The 24190-nt window shown below is 48.4% G+C and overlaps 1 protein-coding gene across 2 annotated transcripts in view; it reads left to right on the top strand.

Annotated features, from left to right (window-relative positions):
* Positions 1–382: 382 nt before the first annotated feature.
* The window catches only part of LOC310907358 (interferon-induced very large GTPase 1-like), a 41842-nt gene continuing 18034 nt past the window's right edge, over positions 383–24190 (top strand). Inside the window, exons 1-2 of one of the 2 annotated variants that reach the window (XR_014589610.1) lie at positions 383–390; positions 6443–14133. Coding sequence is in view for 1 of the 2 variants with exons in the window: in XM_083857520.1 (XP_083713646.1) it covers positions 6445–13746 (7302 nt within the window). In the remaining variant the exon portion in view is untranslated. Of the gene's footprint in view, positions 391–6442; positions 14446–24190 lie in introns of those variants that run through there. The other variant, XM_083857520.1, reaches the window with a different exon arrangement.

The following is a 24190-nucleotide window of genomic DNA, read 5'->3' on the forward strand; positions in this document are numbered from 1 at the left end:
AAGCCATTCCTCCTTTTCCTGTCCGTCCAGACCCTTGTCCAAAGCCCCTCTCCTGCTTTTTTTACATAAATGCATATTCAGCTCTCACAGTTTACAATATTATTACCAACAATCTGGAGAGTAGTGAAGGGCCAAAGGTCTGCAATGGATGGGAGTTGTCTGTGAGCCAATTGAACCACAGCTGGGGTGGAATTTGGACCATAATTCAATTACCTGACTCCAAAAGAATGGCTCCACTATCACACTGCCGCAGTAAAAATCCTGATTTACTGGAATGGCCTCGTGCCCCAGTTAAGGCGAAACCGCACCCAGATAAGAGTCAGGGCTACATAAGGAAGGGCTGTGCTGGGGTTCTCCCATCCCAGGAGCTGCGGGGCACGGAGGGAGAAGGTAGGGCCCTGGGGATGGGCCGTGGGGCCGGGAGCAGCAGGCAGAGGGATCTTGTCGGTCTCCTGCCTCCTGTTGCCGGTGTTTGGGCAGGGCTGGGGAGATGGCAGGGCAGGAGAAGAGGGGTGTGAGGGCAGCGGGCGGGCGGTGTGTGCTCCTCCGTGGGCTGCAGGAAGCCGCCTTTGCTGGCAGCCGCTTTGGGGCAGCTCGGGGGAGCCGTGTGCGCTGCGGGGCTGAGCTGGGAGGGGGGCCGGGCTCAGAGGTGGGGCTGGATGGCTGGACTCCCCTGAAGGCAGGAGCCCTGGGACTGATGCTGGGTGTTGCTGGCCCACAGCCCCTGCACAGATTGCCCAAATCTGCAGGGATTCCCAACGGAAAGCTGCCTTGGGAAATCTCTGAAAGCGTGCAGGATCCCTCAGATCTATACCTGAGTCAATGCCCCTGGGATCGATACCTGTGCTGGTAAGAGTGTTGTGGCCTTAGTGGGTTGGAGGCTGAATGCTCAGACAGATTTTTTGCAAGGAATAAATCTCTGCAGTACCCAAATGAACTGAGACTGGGACAATTTTCAGGGTTGCGTGACAGTGTCAAAAAAGCCCAAAGGTTTAAAGGCAGGTGACCAGTGAAAGCACCAGGTCTGTTTGGGTGAGAATCATGGAATGATGGAATGGCCTGAGTTGGAAGGGACACATGAGGGTCCTGGGAGAGGCAGGATCAAAAGCTCTCCTGAAATCCAAAAAGCTCAGATTATCTGGCTGTCCTTGATCAACTCCATGGGTTAATGAGTTGTGGAAGGAAATTAAGAGTGACAAGCAGGATTTCTCTCATCCTCTTGAGTCTGTATTGGCTGTGACCCATGACTGCCTCATCCTTTGAGGGTTTTTCAGTAAAAAGTGACCAGCACTGATGGACCAGTACTGGTTTAAAAGACAGGTGTCTGCCAAGGAAGCCAAGAACCTTCCTGGAATGGAGAATATGACCCCTTTATTTCCATATTATATAGCTTTGAAATTATGGGGTTTTCAGGCAAAGATACAGGAAATGGAATAACAGGTATTTACTAGAGGATATATATATATACCAAGAAACAAGAAGATATAGAAGATATAGAAGAAACAAACAATAGCAGCAGCAGCAAAGAAAGGCAGAAAGCCATTGGCAGCCTTGTCTCACCTGTCAGGCACCACCCCTTCGGTGCAGTTCCGGGCACAGCTTAGAAAAGCATGCAACTGCCCTCCAATAGGAGCCCAGGTATTGTGCTAGTACTACCAGGGCAATCCCCTGTTTCTCAAGAAAGAATGTTTTATTCACATCTGGAAGTCCCAGAGCAGGAGCTGACATGAGAGCCTTTTTTAGCTCGTCAAAGCTAAAAAGCACCGCTTCCTTTGTCCGTTGGAGGTCTCTGTTTCCATTTGTAATGAGCGCATGCAAAGGTTTCACGAGCAGTCCATAGTTGTAAATCCATAATCTACACCATCCTCTCATCCCCAAAAAGGTTCACAGTTCCTTTATTGTCTGAGGTTTAGAGGTTTGGCTGATTGTTTCCTTACAATCTTTCCCCAAAATCCATTGCCCTGCACTAACCTCATAACCCAGGTAGATCACTTTCTTTTTTACCACCTGGGCCTTTTTCTTAGAGACTCTGTATCCCTGGAGCCTTTCAAATCTAAAACAGTAAACCAAGTTAGCTCCAGTGTTATGGGTGAGCAACTACAGGATAAAGGTCGTCTGTTGTCTTGTTAACAGCTCGTAAATCTTGTACTATCTGATATGACCTATCAGATTCTTGAACAGGTAAAATGGGAGTGTTAAAAGTCAGACTGGCACTCTTTTAACAACTCTAATTGAAAACAGTTCTCAATGACCAGGCTAATTCCTTCTCTTTCTTCCTTTTTGAAAGGGTATTGTTTAATTCTAACTGGTTATTATCCTTCTTTAACTTTTATAGGGAGTGTATTTTTCGTCCTTCCTGGTACATTTGATGTCCATACTCCAGGGAACACTTGGTTTATGTCTTTGCTATTTTCTTCCTTTGCCTCCAGAGCTGTTAACATTGAATTCAACACTTCGCCATACTGTTGATCATTTAGCTCCAAAGTAATTTTCCCATTTTTAAAAGTAATGGTTGTTTGTGGTTGTTCCAATAAATCCCTGCCCAAAAGTGGCTATGGAGATCTGGGCAAGTATAGAAACTTATGAATGCCCCACTGCTTCCTGAACTTACATTCCAATCGTTTACAAAAATATGATTTTTCAGACTGGCCAGTTGCCCTTTGGCCCATAACATGATCTTTTCCCACAGCCATTAAAGCTTTGCTTAAAATTGAATATGTTGCTCCCATATTAATTAAAAAGGCCACCTCTTTCCCTTCTTTCCCCAGCTTCATTTTTATAACCAGTGGATCTCCTGGGGTAGAATCCCCTGGTCTCCTCCATTCTTTCACCTAAGTGATCACCCCCTCCCTTCTCTGTTTCCCCTTTTCCTGTTGGTTGTTTCCATTTCGCATTTGATCTGGGCACTGATTTTTTCCAATGGCCAAATTTCTTACAGATTGCACCTTGATCTCTACCCTGACCTTGCCTGGGTGGTCCCTGCCTAAGTTTGGTCTTCCTTTCTTCATTTACAACTGATACTAGTTTTCTCATTCCCTGCTTGTATCCTTCTTCCCCATTGCTAAAAACTCTCCATGCCTCATCTAACAGCGCTTCTAGCTTCCTCCCATCTGTCCCCCAAATCTTCTGAAGCTTATGTCTAATATCTCCCATGGACTGACCCAAAAATAAGTTGACTAGTTGTTGTATTCCTGCCTCACATCCAGGATCTAATGAAGTGTGACGATGCATTGCATCCCTTTTATGATCAGGAATTCAGATGGAGACTCGGAAGGACCTTGTTTAATTGCATATAAGGCTGATCAATTTATGGGTTTAGAGGTGGCTCTTTCTGCTCCTTTTGCTATCCACTCTTGATAGCTTTCCAGCATTTCCCTTCCTGCTGTTGTATTCAGATCCCACTTTGGATCTTGAAATGGGAAAAATTGTTTCACATTGAAATGTTTGGTTCTATAATATTCTTCTACCAAATCTCCTGCTGTCTTTAAAACCAATTGCTTTTCTGTCTTACTTAGCACATATAATAATAATAATTTTATTTCACTCCGATCTTGATTATGCTACTTTATTATATATCTTAAACATTTGGCAGTATTTATTGATTCATTTCGGTAGTTTTTAGCAACCCTTTCCCATGATTCTAGGTCAATTGTTGAAAGGGTTACCTTAGCTAACAGTGTTCTTCCATCCGGCCCCACTGCATCCCTAAGGGATGCTCGTAATACCTGCCTTCCAGTTTGAGATGAAATTGGACTACCTGGGGGGGAGTGGGCAGGAGCTGATGTCTCTTCCGAGTCTGCATCCTCTTCCCTTCTCCCAGTGGGAGGTCTAAGCAAATCTTGTTCTGTTGTCATTGCCTGGTATACTTTATCTGCTTCTGTACATCTTTGTCCAATGCTGCAGGTGGAACAGCATTAAGTTTCCCTTTATTAGCCTTGCGGTCTTTCTCAAGGGTTAACACTAGGGGATCAGAAGGGGTTCCCATTCCACAATCTCTCTGCCCTTCAGGGTGGTTACAAAGGGAGAAAAACATAGCAGCATACGACACTTGGTTCCTTCTTGTCTTAGAAACAGCATCAAATGTAGCAAGATGTTATACTCTAAAGTTCCATTAGTTGGCCACTTTGCTCCGTTCTTCTAACTTACATAAGGGCCACCATGGGTTGCAATATTTAACAAGGATCTTTTTACTTTCCATACCTCCCGTGCGTGCAATCTCTTTTAATGAGCTAAAACACACCCTACTAGACTAGCCTTCAGTATCTCTTTGCTTTGTCCAGTTCCCATTATCTTCTCCTTCTCATCCTACCTCATTTCCACCCAGATCTTTCTTCAAAAAATCTTACAGTTTGTTCCCGATTCTCTTCCCACACACACCCCCAAATTGCAAGTACCAAATGCAACTTCCCACAAGTTTTAAAACCTTAGGTTCAAAATCAACTTGGTTAAGATACCTCTTCAACTCACAGTGGAAGCATATGCCCTGCCATTCACCAGAACCACAATACCAACATCTTTCACAGTCTCTACACGGTAACTGTACCCATGCAGAATTCCAGCCCCTTGATGTACTGAAGGCTCCAAAATGCCCACAAAAACAGGCTATTCCATTTATTCTTTCTTGAATGTTTAAATCCTTTGGTGCAGGCTGTTCCAAATCTAAGGCTACCAATCTCCCTGTGGAAGTTCTATATACTCCTTCTAAACAGACCCATTAATCTCCTCTTTCTATCCAATAATTCACCAGATCCACAAATTCCCAAGGATCAAGCCAAAACCACTGGGGAAGAGGAGTTCCTTTTATTCGTCTAGCCAGTCTAGCCACGGTTAAAACACACATTCACTGCACTCCCACACGGCGCTCCTTCTTTCACTCTCACACTCAAACAAAACACAATCTCAGGATGCAGCAATCACCTTATAATTCACTTTGCCTTTCCCCAGCTGCTTCACTCGCCCAAGGACGGAAACACGGGTAGAGCTCCGCACTTGCTTCATACCGAGGGTTTGTCTCAGTCACTCACACGGCCAAAATGTCCGGACTCAACAATCACACAATGCCAATAGCAGCAACGAAAGGATTCGCTCAATTCACCCCCAGAATTGCTAGTGGTTGCGCATCGATCAGCAATCCCCCCTTCCCGGCTCCCCCCTAGCTGGCATCTGCTGTCAGCTACAGCCACTCTATCGGCCAGCAGTTGCTTGCAAGCTCAGATTTTACCTACACAGGGTCAGTGCTATGCGCAATGTGTCCCCTTATTAGCAGCCCTGGCCAAGCATACAACTTCCAGGCTACCTGCATTTAAAACATACTGTGTTTGCAGTGCCAGCAGGCTGTTGTCTACCATTGCAGCGAGCAAGCCAAGGAGTGAAGTTCCTCCTGGGAAAATCCTGGCAAGCCTCTGAGGAAGTTTTCCCCCCCTTGCTGCTTCGGCAGCCAGGTACAGCAAGCCTCCTGGCTGGCTCGCCAGAAATGATTTGCGGCAAAAGACTCCACAACTTCTGAGAGCTGTAAAATAGGTATGCTTTATTCGACATCGGATGGCAGGGGAAAATTCCACCAAAGGCATGCACACTTCAGTGTTTTTTCCTTGCCTATTTATCTTTTTAAATATTACATATGCATTCCGTTTCACATTACGCCTATACATATTCATCACCTAGCTCCACCTAGCCTGACTTCATATTTAAATGAGCGAAATGATCCTTCTGCAGTTGTGCAGTACCCTCTGGTGGTCGTAGGTCTTCTGAGGAAGTTAGAGGCATCTTCCTCAAACAGTGTTCACTGTTTGACCTCTCCTTCTTGGCAGGCGCAGTAGGGATTTGGCTAGTTCTCAGGTCAGTTTGTCCTGGCCAAAACCTGGTGCCTGGTTCTCGCTTTATCAGGTTTATTTAGTTCTGCTTTATCAGGTTTTCACGATGCCTGGATCCTGCTTGGCTGAGTTTCAGTAACATACATCTTTCCTCTATGACTTTTACCTAACAGCCAAGCCTAGCAACTACATTCCTATGTGTTTTAGTACAAGCTGTTTCTCTACCTTAAAAGAATTGCTAAATAACATGTTTAAAAATTCTGTTTTTTCATATACATAAATGTTACTAAACCTCTGAATTTTCATACCCATAAGTGTCCCCCATATGATGTGTTTGTGTCTGGCTGTCTGGCTGTCTGGCTGTCTGTGTCTGTGTCTGTGTTACTGTCTCTGTGTGTCTCTGCTGTCTCTGGGACATACACTCAGCTTCAGACTTGATCCTGCAAACAGGAAAGCCACAGGTACATAAAGTGTGCTGGGAAGGAGAGCCTGGCTCTTGTGCCATCCCAGGCTGGGCTCCAGCAGCTGGCTGGGAAAAATCCCCAGGGCTGCAGCTGCTTCAGAGCCTCTGCCAGGAGGCTGGGGCCTCTGAGAGCACCTTAGGGAAAGTCTCTTTTCTTCCCCCACAGCCATGGCTTCACAGAAGGACACACAAGAGGGGGATGCAAAGTTACAGCTTCTGGCAGAGGCATTAGAGAAGGAAGGATTGGATGCTGAATACTGGCTGCCCAAAGTGTCACAGATCCTGGGAATCAAGTGCAGAGAAGCCCTGCAACACCTGCAATATGAAGACTATCTCAAGTTGGAGTGTGAGGTACAGCACCCCTGGGAGAAAAAGGCACTCCAGAAACTCCTGAAAATAACAGATGAGAAAACAACCACTAAAGAGATGCAGAAGGAGCACTTGCAGAAGACAAAGCAGAGACAAGAAGTGGCCAAACAAGCCCTGAAGGATCTGACAGAAATGCTCAACAGCCACAGCCACAGCCAGGATGCTGTGAGGGAGAAAGCAGAGACTCTGTGGCAAGCCATGGAGATTCCCAAAGAGTTCTGGCCACATCCAAAGAAACTCTTGGCAGATATGCTGAAGAGCATCAAGAAGCAGCTGGAGCAGCAGGAGTTGTCAGCAGTCAGGAGGGAGAACATCCCTGACATGGAGGTGCTGAGGCGGGCGTCAGGGGGACTGGCCCTGCAGGGCATCTACAGAAGCAGCAGACCTGAAGATGTGCTGGCAAAGCGAGAGCAGCTCCTCAGGGTTCCTGAGGGATTCCAGCTCTCTGGTCCAGAGCAAGGATCGCTTCTTGAGAGGAAGGAGTTCTCGTCCTCTGCAGCAGAATCCACTTTCACGAAGTCCATGGAGCAGCTGGGGTTCAGCATGAGCGTTTCTGCCAAAGCCTCATTCTGGGGGATTACTGTTGGAGCGGGTGTAGGTCACAGCAGCTCTAAACAGTCCCAGGACACCCACCAGTCCCACTCTGAGCAGAGCTACTTTTGCAGCACCAAGTACCAGTACATCCCTCTGGCCTCCTGCTACTTCCAAAGGCATCAGCTTCTCCTCTCAGATGCGGCTCTGAAGGAGCTGCAAGACATGGAGCAGCTTTTGAGCTTCACTCAAGAAGACAAGGCCCTCCTGCTGGATAGGTGTGAGAGGTTCTTCATCAGGTTTGGGTCCCATGTAAACCAGGGTCCCCTCCACTTTGGGGGGATATTCTGGTGGAAGGCGTGGACAGAAGGATTCCGAGCCGAGCAGAGGGAAGAGATGAAGCGACAAACATCTGAAGCACTGAACATCTTTGTTGGGGCCAGCTGGAGTGGCTTTGGAGCCAGTGCTGCAGGGGCCGTGGACATTTCTAAGTCCAGCTCAAAGGCTTCTGTCCTGGGGAGAGCCAGAGAGAGTTCCCGTACAGCAATACAGCTCTACGTGGTCAACACAGGGGGCCCACCAGACACAACTTCTCTTCCTCAGTGGAAAATGGGGCTGGTGTCTGATAACACAACGTGGTGCGTTATCGACCGTGGCTTTGAGCTGATCCCAGTGTGGGATGTCATCATGTACAATCACAGTGGGGATTTTAAGTCCGTGGGTCAGATGAGCAGAGCCCTCAGGGCTGCATACACAGAGCTGACAAATCAGAGCATTGGCACCATTTTTGGGAAGGAAATAGAAATTGCAGTGCAAGAGGCCAGAGATCTCATGAGGACTGTGAAGGCCTGGGAGGTGACAGTGGATGAAAAGAAGCTGCTCATGCTGATGGAGTTAAAAGATCATCTGAATGCAAAAACCAGGAACCCCAGTGTGTGGATCAACGTGTGCCTGTCAGACAAAGCCCTGCAGGACTTCCTGGTGAACACCGTGCGCAGCTGCCAGGAGTCACCTCCAGAAAACACCAGCTCTATCAAGGTAATGTTGAGAAGCCTCCTGGACCCTCATATCTACTCTGTCAAGGACTTCCCTGAGGCTTCCTTCATTATGCAATGGATCTTCCAGCCTGGACACCCACTTCCCAGACCTCCCAAAGTCTCTGAGCTTGAAGAGCTCATCAAAACACTGCAGCAAATGAAGGAGCACATCCATGCTGTCACCTATGCACCAGGAAGCTCTGCTTCTGCCGTTCATGAAGCAAAGATGGAAGCCACCCAGACCTGCAGCCTCGCCATTTATTCCTTACTCCAGTCTCTCCAGGAACGGGCTCAGAAGGACATGGAACTGTTGGTGCTCTTGATTGCCACCAGCGCAGGGTACCAGGTGGAAGGCAGCACTTTCCAGCACCTCCTTGGACACCCAGAAATTCAGTACATGGCCAAGGAAATGGAAGCAGCACATGAGGAGTACGTGAACCTGAAGGAGCAAGATGCTGACAGAGCTGAGGCCTTCCTTCTGCTGACGGGTCTGACTGTGACACCGGAAAGTCAAGAGCTGTCCCCTGAGCAGAAGAAGGAGCATTTAGTTTTCATGAAAGATCACATGAAAGGCTTATGGTCCCCACGGATAAAGAATCTCCTCCAAAAGCACAGTGCAGGTGAAGACTGGGAGAGGCTGGAACGGGACTTGCATTCCTTGATCCATGGGTGCTTGGATGACAAATTGGATGAACAGAGGATGCAGAACATTGTCAATGACCTGGAAGACACTTTTGCAACACCTGAGCCCCCCAGTCAATCCAAGTCCAAGTCAGAAAAACGCCAATCCAAAGCCAATGAAGCCACTGCAAACCAGGAGTTCCTCCAGTTGCTCAAGCGCCTTGGACTCGAAAGTCACTATCCAAGAAAAATGGGGATGGGAGATTTCCACACCATCAACAAGACATCTCTGCAGGACAGCCAGCCCAGGATGGACAAGGAACTGCCATGTTACTTCTTGCAAAAGCTGTTAACCGTGGATTATCAGGTGAGGTACCTGACTTGCTGTGATGAGAGCAACCCAGGCCTTCAACCCTTATCAGAAACCACAGAACAAGAGGATGAGCCATCTGATTCGTTTGAAAATTTTCTTGATGATTTCAAGGAAGCAGCCCCTGAACATGCAAGCAGGGATGGCCATGTGCACCCCATGGACCTGCAGATGGCCATTTTCCATTGTGCTGATGACTTCCTCAGACAGACCCTTGCAACCAAGCTGGCCTTCTGCCAACTGGCGCTGCCTCTGCTGGTGCCCAACCCGTGCACTTCACACATCGAGTTCCCGCTCTACGCCCTCAGCCAAATCCAAAAGAGCTGGAAAGAGGCGGACAAGTCAGGAAAGCAGGCCGGAACAAAGAGTTACAACAACAAACTCATCTTTCAGGCCCAGACACCCATCGTGTCCTTCATCCGCGTTGGCAGCTTGGCCTCCTCTTCCAAGTCTCAGCTCCTGAACGCTCTGCTGAGCAGACGCAAACACGACACTTTCTTCCACCGCCACTGCAGGGGCAGCACCAGAGAGCGTTTGCTGATGGAAGGGGTGGTGGAGATCGCCTGGTACTGCCCCCGCGGGAGCCCCGATGACACCTTTGAGTGCTGCGTGGCTTTCTGTAACCTGCATGGAGACGCCAGGGATCACGGAGCACAGCTGCAGTTCCTGCAGGAGATCTCTGCTGTCAACGTGGCTCTTGTGTCTGATTTGGAGCACATGGACAGCAGGGGGAAAGAGCTTCTGCAGGACCTGTGGAAGTCAAAAAGGCCTTTGGTTTGTCTTCTCACAGAAAAAGAGAATGTTGCAGTGGGGCAGGCCAACAAAAACTTAAAAATAGGCATCAAGAACAGAAATGAAGCAGAACTGATGGACCAGCTGACTAAGAAAATTGGGAATCTTCTCAAAGGGTCTAGTTCACATTTCAGCCTGGATGCCTGTGTGGACAAAGCTCGCCAGCACGGATTCGTAGTGGATGCAGATCAACCCGCATGTGTGACAGCCAAAGCAAAGGCCAAGGAGCTGGTGGACCTTCTGAAGAAAGAGAAGCTGTCTGAGATCAAATCCCAGCTGCTGCCACTTCAAGGAAAACTGTGGTACCAGTGGTGCAAAAAGGACAAAGAACTCACTCGCTTGCAGGAAAAGGGGAAGAAGAGCATTGAGCATCATCGCAGCCAAATTCAATATGAGAAGAAAGCAATAAGAAGGAAACAACTTGAGCAAGCTTTTCCTCTCAACCCACTGATGAAATCATTCCTTGGCTTTCTCCAGACCCAGCCAGCAGATACCAAGAAATACTTCCTGCAGTGGATGAAGGTCTTTATGGACGAGCTGTCCTCTGGTCATCTTGGAAAACTGAGGAGAGACTATCACAAGTTATGGACTGAAATCCTGGCAAGAAAGAAAAGCAAGGGAAAAAACAGTGTGAATTCTCAGTTGCTGGGTCGATTGGATGTCCTCTCTGATGAAATCAATGATTCATCCATTGGCCTGGAGCACCTTCTGAGAGAGGTAGGGCAGATTTATGAAGCTCTGGATCTAATGAAATCTGAGAAAGAGAGTTTCATTAAACTGCCAGAAGTTGCAGCAGAGCTGATGATTTTGGGATATCCTGTGGAGCTGATGGATGGGGATGCTTCTTACCTGCCCTTGCGCTGGGTGGGAGCAATCTTTGACAGGTTAATTGAGAGGCTGGGGGACAAACGAGTGTTTGTGCTCTCCGTGCTGGGCATCCAGAGCACGGGCAAGTCCACCCTGCTGAATGCCATGTTTGGTCTGCAGTTCAGCGTCAGCGCAGGGAGATGCACCCGCGGAGCCTTTATGCAGCTGATCCCAGTGGGCCAGGAGCTGCAGCAAGACTTGGGCTTTGATTTTGTGCTGGTGGTTGACACAGAGGGACTTCGTGCCATCGAGGTGGCCAATAAACAGTCCCTGAACCATGACAACGAGCTGGCCACCTTTGTCATTGGTATTGGCAACATGACTGTGATGAATATCTTTGGAGAAAATCCATCAGAAATGCAAGATGTTCTCCAGATTGCTGTGCAGGCTTTCCTGAGGATGAAGAAAGTCAATCTTTCCCCAAGCTGCCTCTTTGTCCACCAAAACGTGGGAGAAATAACTGCCAAGGAGCAGAATATGGAAGGACAAAGGCGTTTGCAGGAAAAGCTGGATGAAATGACTGTGGTAGCTGCTCAGCAGGAATTCTGTGACATCTCCTCCTTCAGTGATGTCATTGGCTTTGATGTGAACACTCATATCCACTACTTTGCTCACCTGTGGGAAGGAAACCCCCCAATGGCACCACCCAACCCCACCTACAGCCAGAATGTCCAGCAACTCAAGAGCAAAATCCTCCAGGCTGCCCAGAAGCAGTCGCAGCGCAGCATTTTGAGGCTCTCGAGCCTGAAAGATCGTATTGGTGACCTCTGGAATGCTCTGCTGAATGAAAACTTTGTTTTCAGCTTCAAGAATTCTCTGGAGATTGCTGCGTACAGGAAACTGGAAAGTGCCTTTAGTCAGTGGACCTGGAGGCTGAGGAGTCACATCTTAGACGTACAGATGAGACTGGACAACAAAATTCGGAATGGGGACTTGCAGAATGTGACCAGAGAACACCTTGAAGGGCTGGTGCAAGAGACAAGTGATGCCATTGAGAAAGAAGTGGAGAAGTATTTCAGGGAAGACAAAGACCGTGAGATACTGGTGCAGTGGAAATCAAGCACAGAGCTGAAGCTGAAAGAACTAAAAGAGACTCTTCTTCATGAAACAAAACAGAAATGTGAGAATCTTATTGAGCTACAGAAGCATCAGAATAAACTGGATGCAAGGAAATTTGAATATGAAGAAGAGCTCCTGAGAAGGAGTAGGGAGCTGGCTGTGACTCTGAAAGGGAAGAGCCTCAGTGAGGGAGAACTGAAGGACAAGTTTACTCTTCTCTGGAACCGTTGGATTGCAGAAGTCTCCCGTGCTGTTCCTCCTCCGGAAAGGGTGAATATTGATGCAGACATTGAAGGTGTCCTTCTAGAGCACTTCAAGGAGCCAGGTTTCCATGAACGGATCAGGTCATTTCCCAAAGGCAGAGGATTTTGTTTTGACAAGGAGAAACACACCAGGAAGACAAAGTATTGTAGTTTTCTCCCACTTAACTGGACCATTTCCGATGCTGATGTGTTCAACTTTCAGCACATCACAGACAACATCATAGAGAGTGTGAAGGCAAACACTGATAAGAAGGAACAGGAGAAACGCGATTACAGTAGAATTTTTATTCATGAAATACTCAATGAAGTACAGAAAGGTGTGAACTCTGTCCCCAGCGATGTAAAATATACTTTTAACAGAGAGTACAGCATGGATTTGTCTCTGTATCTGTGCAAAATGGCAGCAGAGAGGTTTAAAGCCATGCACGAAGCATTCCAAAAGGCAAATGACCCAGGCGTGTACCTGAACAGCAAGAGAGAAGATTTCTTCCAGTGTTTCCAGATTTCCTGCCAAGGAGCCAGTTCCATCACCACTTTTGCTGTTTTCCTTTGTGACAAGATTGAACCAGCTCTTCGCCGGGCGGTCTATGAGAGAACAGCTAAAGCCATTGCTGAGGACATGCAGGGAAAATTCCCAGATTTCAGGGGCAACAGAGCCAATCTGGAAGTTTGCATTCTGAAAAACCTGGCAGAAGAAGAAAATTTTGAGTATTTCAAGCAGTACCTTAAGTTTCCAAAAGAGTTTTTTCAGGGTTACATTGAGGGACGAGTGAAGAGTCACTGTTTAGATGGGAACAGGAGGCTGGAGAAGTTTTTGGGTTCCTCCCTTAATCTTCTCTATGGAAACATCTTGTCGGCTGTTTCTTTATCAACCCAAATTGTGAAAGACAGAAAAGGCAGAGAAGACAAAGCCTCTCTGTGGCTGGATGAATTTTGCAGGGAACTGAGCGAGGTGATCAGCTTGCCCAGAAGTGACCTGAAGGGCATTGAGCACCAGGAGGTCACAGACATTGAGTTCCTGAGCAGTGTCATGGCAGAAGCTGTGGATGACCTCAGGGACAGGCTCAAGAAAGAATTTGCTGGTGCTGATATGAACGTGTTTTCAACACAGCCTCACTCCATCTTGGCAAAGCATTTTTCGGGGTGCTGGGAACAGTGTCCCTTTTGTGGGGCTGTCTGCACAAACACCATGCAGGGACATGATGGAGACCATCAGCTGGTCTTCCATCGCCCAAAAGGTGTGAAAGGATGGTGGTGGCATCAGACAGACCACCTGGTCATTGATATTTGTTCCAGCCTTGTCGCAAGTAAGAAGAACTTCAGAATTGGTGACAATGTATCAATCCCCTACAGGACATACCGTAATGCTGGACCTCCCTATTCCACTTGGAACATTCTTCCTGATTCATCCATGCAGGCATACTGGAAATGGTTTGTGTCTCATTTCCAGACACAGCTGGAAGATTTGTACAACAAGAAATTTAAGGGAAGAGGAGAAATCCCTGAGGCGTGGCGGAGAATCACCAAGCAGGAAGCACTGTCTGAGCTGGATAAGCATTAGGCCACATCCATGTGGAGCAAGAACCAGAGTGGCTTTGCAGTTTAGAAGAACTAAAGGCTGTTCTTCAAGGCTCTCCACACAATGCAGTTACAATGATGAGGCACTCAAGCCCAATGAAGTTAATTATATCCAATTGCTCCCAAATTTGGTGAAATAAGGCACGTTACTGCGGCCATTGCTCTGCACCTCCCTTGCTTCATGATAAAGCCAGAATCCTCTTGTCTTCTTGACATAAACATTTCCCTCTGCTTTGTCCTAAACCCAAACCAAACTCCCTCCTTGGGGTGATGGCCCTCGTGGCCAAGCCTGGGCTCAAGGGCCAGGGCCAGGGCAAAGGCAACACTCCAAGCACCCCTTGGATCAGCTGCTGTGAGACAAGAAGGGACAGTGCCCCAAAGGCAGTTTTCCTGAAGAAAGGAGGTGTCCTGCTTGGAGAAAGGGCTGTGGGACCTGAGGCCAGCTCCATGCTGGCTGCAAGCTGGGCTGCTTGGCTTTTGGGCACCGTCCTTCCCTCCTTGATTGCAGCCTCCTGGATCAACTGAGGCCATTCTCCCAGCAGGAGCTGTTGTGCCTCTGGGCTCAGGAAAGCAGTGACATGACCACCCCGGGGCTCAGGCAGTGCTTTCATCACTCCCTGTCTCTGAGGTGCTGTGTCTCTGTCCAGGGCAGCCACTCCTGCTCAGGTGCCTGGGGCTGCTGCCCTTCCCTCCAGCCCTCAGCCCCAGCAGAAGCTGCTCCTATCTTTGGGCCTCTGTGTTGAGCAAAAGCCTTTGGAATGCCCTGTATGGAGAATCCTGTCTGCCAGCAGCTTCTGCAGCAGCCCTGGGGGCAGTGCTGGTGCTGTCCAGGCAGGCTGGTGGCACCGGAGCCGTGCTCTGGAGAAGGTGGCAGCAGCTGGCTCTGCCCCAGGGAGCTGTGGGGGCTTTTGCTGTGCAGGTGCTGCAACCCTGCTGGCAATGTGAGGGCCAAGCCCTGGTGGAGAGCTGGCTGAAGGGCTGCTCCAGCCTCATCCCCTGCAGGCTCTGCTAATACAGGAGTTGATTTGGACTGTGCTGCTGTGTCTCCTTTGTGTTCAGCGGAGCCACAGCTGGGGGTGACTGGAGCTCTGTGTGCTGCAGACAGGCAGGGGACAGAGGGGTGGCACTGGGTGAATTACTAAGGTGTGCACAACAGGCCCTGCCTGAGGCCTGAACATTAGGCCCTGAGCCAAAGTTAACCTAACATTATAAGTTTTAACCTAATATTATATGTATCCGCTTATTGGGGAAATATTTTTAGCCATTTTATAAATGTATTTGCTTATTAATAAAGCATCATTAGCAATATGATATATTAATGTCCTCATTAGTTAATCATACATTTACCTCTCCGTATTTAGAAATCAGATAAGACCATGAAATCCAATATCTGGCCTTATTTGGGGATGTAGGATCAAAGACAACTCTCTTGGTCTCCTCTTGACCCCTTTGTCAGGGTTTGGGAGGAACCCAAGGGGAGAATGAAACCAGATGTTCCTGCACTACAAGTGATGTCACCTTGTTTATTGAACAATAGAAGAACAGGACACTCTCACCATCAAGTTGGAAGCCTCGTTGCCTGCAGGTGGACACACCACAGGAATTCCCAGTTACCCAGAGGGGCTCTCCAGTCCTTTGCTGTGACAGGGGCTCCACAGCTGAGCTGGAGGATGGTCAAGTCTTGGGGTAACTGGGGATGTATCTTTCTTAATCACTGTATGCAATCTTTTGTAGTAATGATTCTGTGCATTGCTGAGCTCATCCTTTTGTGATTCTTGGCAGTTTGGCATTAGAGTAAATGACACCTATTCCTTAAGCTGGTGCCTGTTTCTTTTGTGCTGACCCTGCTGAGTGGCAAAACGCTGGGCAAGGGTCTGGGAGATGGGGTGTGGCAGCAGAGGCTCTGCTCCATTCAGGGTCTCTGCTCCAGGAGGGGCTTCACTGTCTGCAGGGACAGCAGAGAGGGCAGGGAGCCCCAAACCACAACATCCAGGGAAACCAATGGCAGTGGCAGGTGCCAAGGGAGGCAGCACTGGGAACCAAGGCTGGCCTGTCACACACACAGAGGGCTGAGAAGGTTGATCCCAGCCAGGTTCTGTGCTCTGGAGCTGCTCAGCTGGGAACCTGTGGGACAAAAGGGGAATGGGCCCAAACTGTGCCCAGCCCAGCCCTGGCCAAGCAGAGCCAGAGGCAGTGACAGGAGCCAGAGCTGGGCCATGTGAGTGTGTGCTGCAAGGGCTGAGTGTCAGGGACTGGGGACAGCTGGGCTGGGAGGGGATTTGGGGTGGCTCCTGGAGCCAGAGTGGGAGCGGAGATGCCAAGAGCCTCAACTCTTGGGCTCAGTGAGATCACTGTTCTGCTACTGCAGTGGAGGGGTCTCAGTTATATGTTTAGGCTTACCTCAAGCTGTGCACTTCATTACATCCCAGAGAGCAACCAGCATTTTCAGGGTCCTGAGCACATTTGCTGGAATGGCTGATGAAAGAGGTGAAGGACAAGTCTTTGTATGGAAATCCAAGAGTTTTTCATTGAGCCCCAAAGGAAGTCCAAGGACAAAGACAACTTAGGGCTGAGGGCACAGGATTAAATAGTGGGAAGAAGGGGAGGATCTGAGAGTCAAGGGCCAATGGGAACAGGCAAAAGTGGTGCAGAGGCGGGGCAGCCACCCTGGGGAACCAATAGGGTAACAGGGCTGGAGCACTGCAGCAAGCCAGGGCCAATAGGGATCAGGAGAGGGAGAACATTCTAGAGAATATACAAATGAGGTAAAGGGGGGCTGAACTGGGGGGAACAGGGGTGACAGCTAATGAATATGCAATCAGTGTGTATGACAACAACTCTGTTCACTCCATGCTCAGTGCACTCAATTAGAGGAAGGATCCCCTGAGTGACCAGTGCTGCAATAAAGAATGATTGCTTTCTAATACTAAAAACTGTGTTAGAACTTTTCTCTCAAGCTGATTTTGGTAACAATGGCCACTAATTAAAACTGAATATGTCTATGATGGCTCAAAGGATGGCTCACCTCAAATAACAACCCAAGAAGTCCTGTACACAGCTACTGAATTAGCTATATTATAAATGAATATGGTCCAACCTCTAATGAGTCTAAGAACAAGTGACTTGGAGAGCATCCCTCAGTGGAAGTGATCACATTTTATTGTCAAATAAAAAGGCTGAAGAGTACTGGGGATTCAGAGTCTTCCTGGCTGCAGGAGACAACTGAGCTCCCTGGTCTCTTACACAGGGAGCAGCTTACAGGGCTGGTGGACTAAATCCCCAGGAAAGGGGAAATGCCTTGGTGACAGCGGGAACTACTGATCAAAGTGAGGAGAATGTGCAAAAAGCCGCCTGTTTGCAAATGATGAATGACCAAGAATTAAAACTTTGACATGAATCTCCCAAGGTGATACCAGTAGATTCTGAAAGGAAGACACACCCTCCCCTCCTCCTCATGTCAGAGGACTTCCAGAGTCCCTAAACCTGTAGGTGTTCAGCTCCAAGGTTAGAGAGTAAACCTCATAAATGAGGAAAGAGCTGCTGCCACCCTGGAAGGGGCGATAACCCCTGACCACAGTCACAGAGCGTGTAAAATCTGGGCCTGGGGAGCAGTGGCAGAAGAACTGGTTATGAATTATGAATAGGAATTATGGCAGAAAATACAATCCATAACTTCCACTGATTCCAAATCAGTTTTGTGATGGATGTGAATGGAAAACAACCATGCCCCTGACAACACCCAAAAAAGTGGTATTTTCTCCTGGACAGGGAGGATGAGCGATGAACACAGAAAAAGAAGAAATAGTCTTTGGATGTCTGGTTTGCAAAAGGGGATCCTGAAAACACTTATGGATGGTCAGCCTAGTGATAACCTGGAGTTAGGAGTTGAAGGGGTGGCTGACAAAGGAGGGATCAGTTGATGTTTCTGCCCCACTACGGCTCCTCCGTTAGAAGATCCACAAAAGGAAAAGATGTCAGGAAAGGCTGTTCTTCATCCCCAGCAGGTCAGGCAGGGGAGAAAGGATGGTTTTTTTATCAGAAGGCTTACTAAAAACTCAAAGGAGATTTACTAATTATTTGTGCTGTTGGTCCCCATGAAGTCCCCACAACCTTTTCACAGATATTGGAGGACAAGTGTCCACCCTCAAAGTCAAAGGTGCTTTCTCCATGTACCCTTGTTTAAGGGTCTATTTTCAGGGGATGGGGTGCTTTGGGGATACTCACAGCCCCAAATAACAGCTAAAGTGAGATGTTGGTTACTGGGGAAGGAATAGCAATGGAAACACTAAAGGCTTTTCTGTCTTGAGTCCAAACATTAACATGGGACATATGTAATTGTTGGGGAGACACCTCAAAAGGCTGGAAAAATCAAGATGAGCCCTACAGCTCACATCTAGTTAACCAAAGCAGAATTCCTGTCACCTGTTTCCCAATCCAAGGTGCCTTATTAAATACAGAGTCAAAAATCACCCTTCTTGATTTTAAAGATAAAACCTGTTGTAAAGAAACCAAGTACTCAGCTCTCCTAGGAATGGTGTGGGGGTGCTTCAATGGAAAATGTTATACCTACCTATCTCTGGAATCAGGGAATGCTGGAGTGAGGTGTGGAGTCAGAATAACCCTCCCTCTGTCCCAAGGGCATCTTCAATTTTGCTGGAGCATCCAAAAGACACAATTACTGTAGCGTGCCTTCCTCAGAAGCAACATAAAGACCAAAAAGGCAAATTCTGAATTATTATACCACTTGATAAACAATGGCACTAATGCTTGAAAACATTTTCACCCCTTTCAGTTACTCTAAAAATTGTATTAGAAAACATTACTTGACAATTTCATTTGCCAAGCAACCGGACACAACGTATGTTTGGAGAGCTAAACATCCACGTCCATCAGGCTTCCAAATTGATATTACAAAATAAATTAGCTCTAGATATGTTGTTGTTGAAAAAACAGGGTGTATGGGGAATGTTACAACTGTCTGAAGCCGAATGTTGTACAATTATTGACAATGCCTCATCCTCCAGTGAGGAGGCAAGAGCTAAAATGAGAGAAGTAAGTGAACAGAGGGGAGAATTCTTTCAATCTCTGCAACCACAATGGTTTGATGGATTAGATCCTGAATCATGGATTGCTACCATGCTGAATCCTTTAGGACTTACCCAATGGAGAAAAGGGTTGGTACAAATTGGAATAGTAATGGTAACCAGATTTGTATTCATAATGGTGAATATTATTTCTGAAGCGCTCCTGTAGCCAAGACAGCCCATTTCTCCTTCCCAGAGCTGGCTCAAAGCTGCTCCCCAGGGCAGGAGATGCTGGTCCAGGAGGTGGCCAAGGAGGTGGCCAAGGAGGTGGCCTTCTTGCATTCCAACCTCTCTTCTCCCCTTTGTCCTGCCAGGGGCCATTTAGGTGGATCTGAACTGCATCCCCTGGGGAGCAAAGATGTCCAAGCAGTGCAGCCTGGAGATGGTGACCAGCGAGGCTGAGCTGCCCATGATCTCTTTCTTCAAGCAGAAGAGGGTCAAGGGCTGGTGGCCGTTTGTGGCCAGAGATGAGAACGATGAGCTGGAGATCACCGTAAGGATAGGGAAAAGGGAGGGTTATTCTCCTGGGGACTGCACTCTTTGTGGACACCCTGCATCCTCCCACATGGCTTTGTTCCCTCGGGACCCTTGTGGCCTGGGGGGCTGTCTTGGTTTAAGAGGCAAGTCTGCGAAGAAAAGCAGGAACCTTCCTGGAATGGAAAAGATGACCCTCTCTCCTTTCCCAAAATATTATAAATCTGAAATTACAGGGCTTTCAGAAATATATGTGGGGAAAGGAATAACAATTCTTCACTATAATATATTTATACACATATATGAATACAAACAAACAACAACAGCAACAACAACAATAAAAGCAGAAAAGCCATTATATATATACAAATATATATGAATACAAACAATCAACAACAGCAGCAACAACAATAAAACCAGAAAAGCCACAAGCAGCCTCTTCCTGCCTGTCCAGCTTTCCCCTTTGGTGCAGTTATGACCACAACCAGCAGGGGCGCTGGCGGGCCCAGCGAGGCCAAGGCTGCAGTGACTCCTTGCAGCCGGCAGAGGGCGTTGGCTGGGGCAGGGCAGGAGTGATGATTCCCCCGGGGCTGCAGGGGGCGCTGTGGTGGGAGCTCAGCAGCCTCTCTGCTGGTAATGGTGGCTCAGGCGAGGGGGTAGAGGGGAGATGGCTCCTCCTGCTGTAGAAAATAAAGTTTCAAAGGGTTAATGATGTGGTTCAATATTAAGTTACATAGTTGTTTGTTAGAATGTTCTGTAGATGCTTCATAAGTTATGGAAGTTATTATGTAAACCCCCCTTACTGGGTATCACCCCGCTGCTCCCTTCATACCCATGATGTCAGAAGATTACATCACCTCCGATGGAAACAAGAGACTCCCACAAGGCCTGGAAGTTAAATTGTCAGACAAAAACCCTAAAACCAACGAGCCCAAGTACTAATAAAAATCTAAACAACATCTTTGAATGAGGAAAACAGTAAGGAACGTCTGACCACCATTTTGATAAAAATGAAATTTGGAATGTTTATCTTGTAATGTAGCAGTGAGGGGACAACTCCGTGGCACCTCCCCCCAGACCACCTTAAAAATGAACCTCGAGAGCTCCATTCAAAGAAGCCCGGCGCCGCGGCTCCCCCACCCCCAACGACGGAGCGAGAGGGACCAGCGGAGCAGCCGGCGCTGCCGCCGCGAGAGACCGAGAGAGAGGGCTTCGAAGAAAGGCGAGGCGCGGGCCTCGCCCCCAGTCTCCCCCCCCATTCGGGCGGCTGTCTGCGAGCCCCCCCCCGCTCCCAGAGCGAGCCGCTGCGGCGAGAGCGAACAGAACCAGCCGCTTCTCCCTGCCCACAGCGGGGACCCCAGTGAGCGGGGCCGTCCAGCCCCGACCCCCGCAGCCACCGCGGAGCTAGCTTCCAGTGTCCCCGAGACTGCCAGGCCCAGCGCTGCCCACCGCAAAGACCCCGGCCGCTCCCCCCAAGCCCGGCACGGGGAATCCCGGCCGCCCGCACCCGCCACCGCCAGAGCGGGAGAAAGAGAGGCCAGCTGCTCACCCCAAGCCCAGCACGGGGAATCCCGGAGCCCGCAGAGCCTCCCCCCCAGCGTGGCTCCAGCCGCCATGCCGCCTGCCTGGCCCGAGTCCAGTCGCAGAGAAGCCCCAAAGCCCGCACGTGGCTCGGCCCGCCCACGGCCAGCCGCCGCTGCTGGATAGCGCGTCCCCGAGCGCGCCCGGGCCGCCGCCCCGCTCCAAGAGGAGAGAACCCACGCCAGCCACATCTAGCAGCCCTGGTGCTGCCCAGCCCCGAGGCCTCCGAAACGCCATATTGGATACTATGAGAGCCCGCAGCCCCTGCTGCCCAGGCCGACCCCGCATGCAAATCAAAGACCCCGAAGTGCATCTTGGGACCCCTTTTAACACCAGAAACCCCTTATAAAATAAAACTAAGTAAAATTAAAACACACAAGAACCAATGCTAAGCCGTGTAAACCCTAAAGTATCAAAAAAACTGATTTCTCCAGTTTTTCTTACTAGCTGTAAGTTAAATGTGCCAAACTAGAAATGAGACCCCCAAGGAAAACAAAAAGAACTGAGAACCCTGGGTTTACTCCCAGCAAGAGGCGGGTTCTCCAGCTCTGTTGAACTGCCTGCAGCAGAGCTGATAAGGACTCTCCTCCTCCACGGCGCACACGGGCAGCCAAAAACCCCTCGAGCAACCATCATAAGAGATGATTAATAAAGGCATTTTAAAGAGATTAATATTATCCCTGCCCATTTTATTCATAACAATTTCACCTTTTTGCCGTGACTTAAACAGAACTCGACCAGCATGACACTCCTGGACTAAGAGCCAGCAAGCACCTTTCTGGAGACTCTCATGAGGTGAGAAGACCCAGATCCTGTACAGGGATGCCTAATGACAGAACTGACTGCCTCCTCCTCCGAGTTGTCTCGGGAGGAGCGGTGGTGTGCACTGGGCCCTCTCCCCAGGCTGTTCTTTTAATAAAGGCTGAAATCACTTTGGAGCTGGTCTCTTGGCCCATTCATGACACTTTGCCAAACTCATAGGGAGCAGCCGCTCTCAGTGCCCTCTCCCGGTCGCTGGACAGCAGCAGGAACCTTGGAGCAGCGGGGTGGAACAGCAGAGGCCAGCAGACCCGTGGTGATGAACCAAAGTGTAGCAATGACCCTGGAGCAGCAGCGGAAAACAGTGTGGACAGACAGGCCCAATCCTGCAGCACTGGCCCTCGGCCTCACTCTCTGGCAGCTGGCAGAAATGGTGAAGGCAGGCAGGTCCAGTTCAGCAGCAGCCCATGTTGACATCTGGTAGAAATGGCAAAGAAACCCCACCAGGCCCCGGCAGCAAACCCCAATGCAGCTCCGTGCAGGGAAAGCCAGGCGCCGGCTCCCCGCGCCACACGCGGCCACTCTCCCCTGGTGACCCAGTGAGGATGTGGTGGTGTCTGCAGAGGGTTTGAGTGGCCCCATGTAAACAATTTACCTTGGGGGCCACAGAGCTTTTCCTGTACTGATGTGTGGGGGTGGAGCTTTAGCAGGATGATCCAATTGTCATTTTAATCTACATGAGGGCATTCTGTAAGAATAGTTTCACAGGTTTTCCTGTTTGGGGGCCAACCTTTGCTCTGTGCAGCAAAATTAAGTGCTTCTTTGTCAGTGTAACCTCATTTCTGATGTAACCATTCTCCCAATTGATACCATTCCTCATTTGAGGAGTCTTCTATCTTTATTTCCCTGATTCCAATTAATTCATCCACCCTTCTCTTTCAGTTTGTGGCTGGTTTGTTATCTTTGGCATGGGCTTTGACCCACCCTATTTTGAATACTGTTTTTCTGGCTAATAATCTAATAATAATTGTCAGTCTTGCGATGTCCTGATGAGACGCCTTTTTACTTCCCAATTTAGTGATTCCCATTGGCAGAGTCACTGGGTAAGATCAGCTCAAGCAGCATGTGAGTCCACATAAATGATTTTTGCTCCATTTTGAGCTGCTAAAGCAACTGCTCTTAACTCTCCTACTTGTGCAGTACCTTCACCCTTTTCTATTACTTGTTTGTTTGTTGATGTTTCATGCAACTGCCTTACATTGCCATTTACCACTTACCCTCTTTGCTGAGGCATCAGTGAACCAAATATCTTCTGCTGGCTTCCCCTCACTAAGGGGAGGTGCAGCTCAAATTGATGAGGGTTTGAAAGGTTGTTGTAATGCTAATGGATCTGCATTGATAGTCATTTGTAAATTAGAATATTTAGTGGGTTCTTTGGTGAATTTCATTCCTTCTGCAACTGCCATTAGATAGACATAGAGTTTCCTGAGGGTGGATTTTTGTGCAACTCCTTCTGGGGGAGCAGATGCTTTAAAATAGACTCCAGCAAATTAAAGGCTCCTTTGGTTTGTACAGGCTGTTCCTGATGTGTTTTCTCAGGTTGTTTCACTACTTGAACTAAGGATAAGAGTCCCTTTCCCCATTCAAAACATCCCTGTTCTATCACTTAAAATGCTGTAGAACTAAACAGCAAAGGACTCTTTGGTCCATCAGGGCCAGTTTGAAACAGGTCACCGTAGGTACCATGCTCTGGAAAACTCCATTCTGCTATAACAGCATTGTGGGGATGCACTGGTCCTGGTGATTGATATATTTTTTAATTCCAGTACTAGCATTTTGACTGCCTCCTCAAGTTCTGAATTCCATTCCCACAGCTTTCTTCTGTGTAAAAGTGAGTACAGAGGATGAGCAATGATAGAAAATCCAGGGGCCTGTTTTCTCCAGTACCCTCAAGTGCCCATTAACTGTTGCAATTCTTTCTTTGTCTGGGCATCTGCATTTGTTCAATTTCCTTTAAAGTGTCTGGGGGAACTACTGCACTGCCAGCTATCCACCAAGTACCCCAACATTGTACTTCTTGACTTGGCCCTTGATATTTTTCAGGTGGGATTTCAATTGCTGCCTCATGCAATGCTCCCCATACAGCTGCTGCTTTTCATGGGAATCTGCCCCAATTAGGATTTCATCTTTCTATATTGATAGAGCTTCACATCTAGGGGGGTGTCTGCAAGAATTCAGCAAGTGCAGCATGAGCAACTGTGGATGAATGTTTATAGCCCTGAGGGAGCCTTGAAGATATCCTGGATCTTCCCAGGGAAAAGCAAATTTCTCTATATCCTCCTCTTGTAGTTTAACCTCTAAGAACATGTCTTTTATGTCAGCACTGCCCTCCATGGGTGTGCAGCTGCTTGTGATGTAGCTGTTAAATTTGCACTGTGAGGGACTTGCAGCTGTCAGTGGGGCTGTGTTGACATTTAAACACTGGTTACCAACTCTAAAATGCCACTGCCCCGATGGCTTTGTCACTGG

Source organism: Zosterops lateralis (genome assembly GCF_965231275.1).
Source record: "Zosterops lateralis genome assembly, chromosome: 3".
Lineage (NCBI taxonomy): Eukaryota > Metazoa > Chordata > Aves > Passeriformes > Zosteropidae > Zosterops > Zosterops lateralis.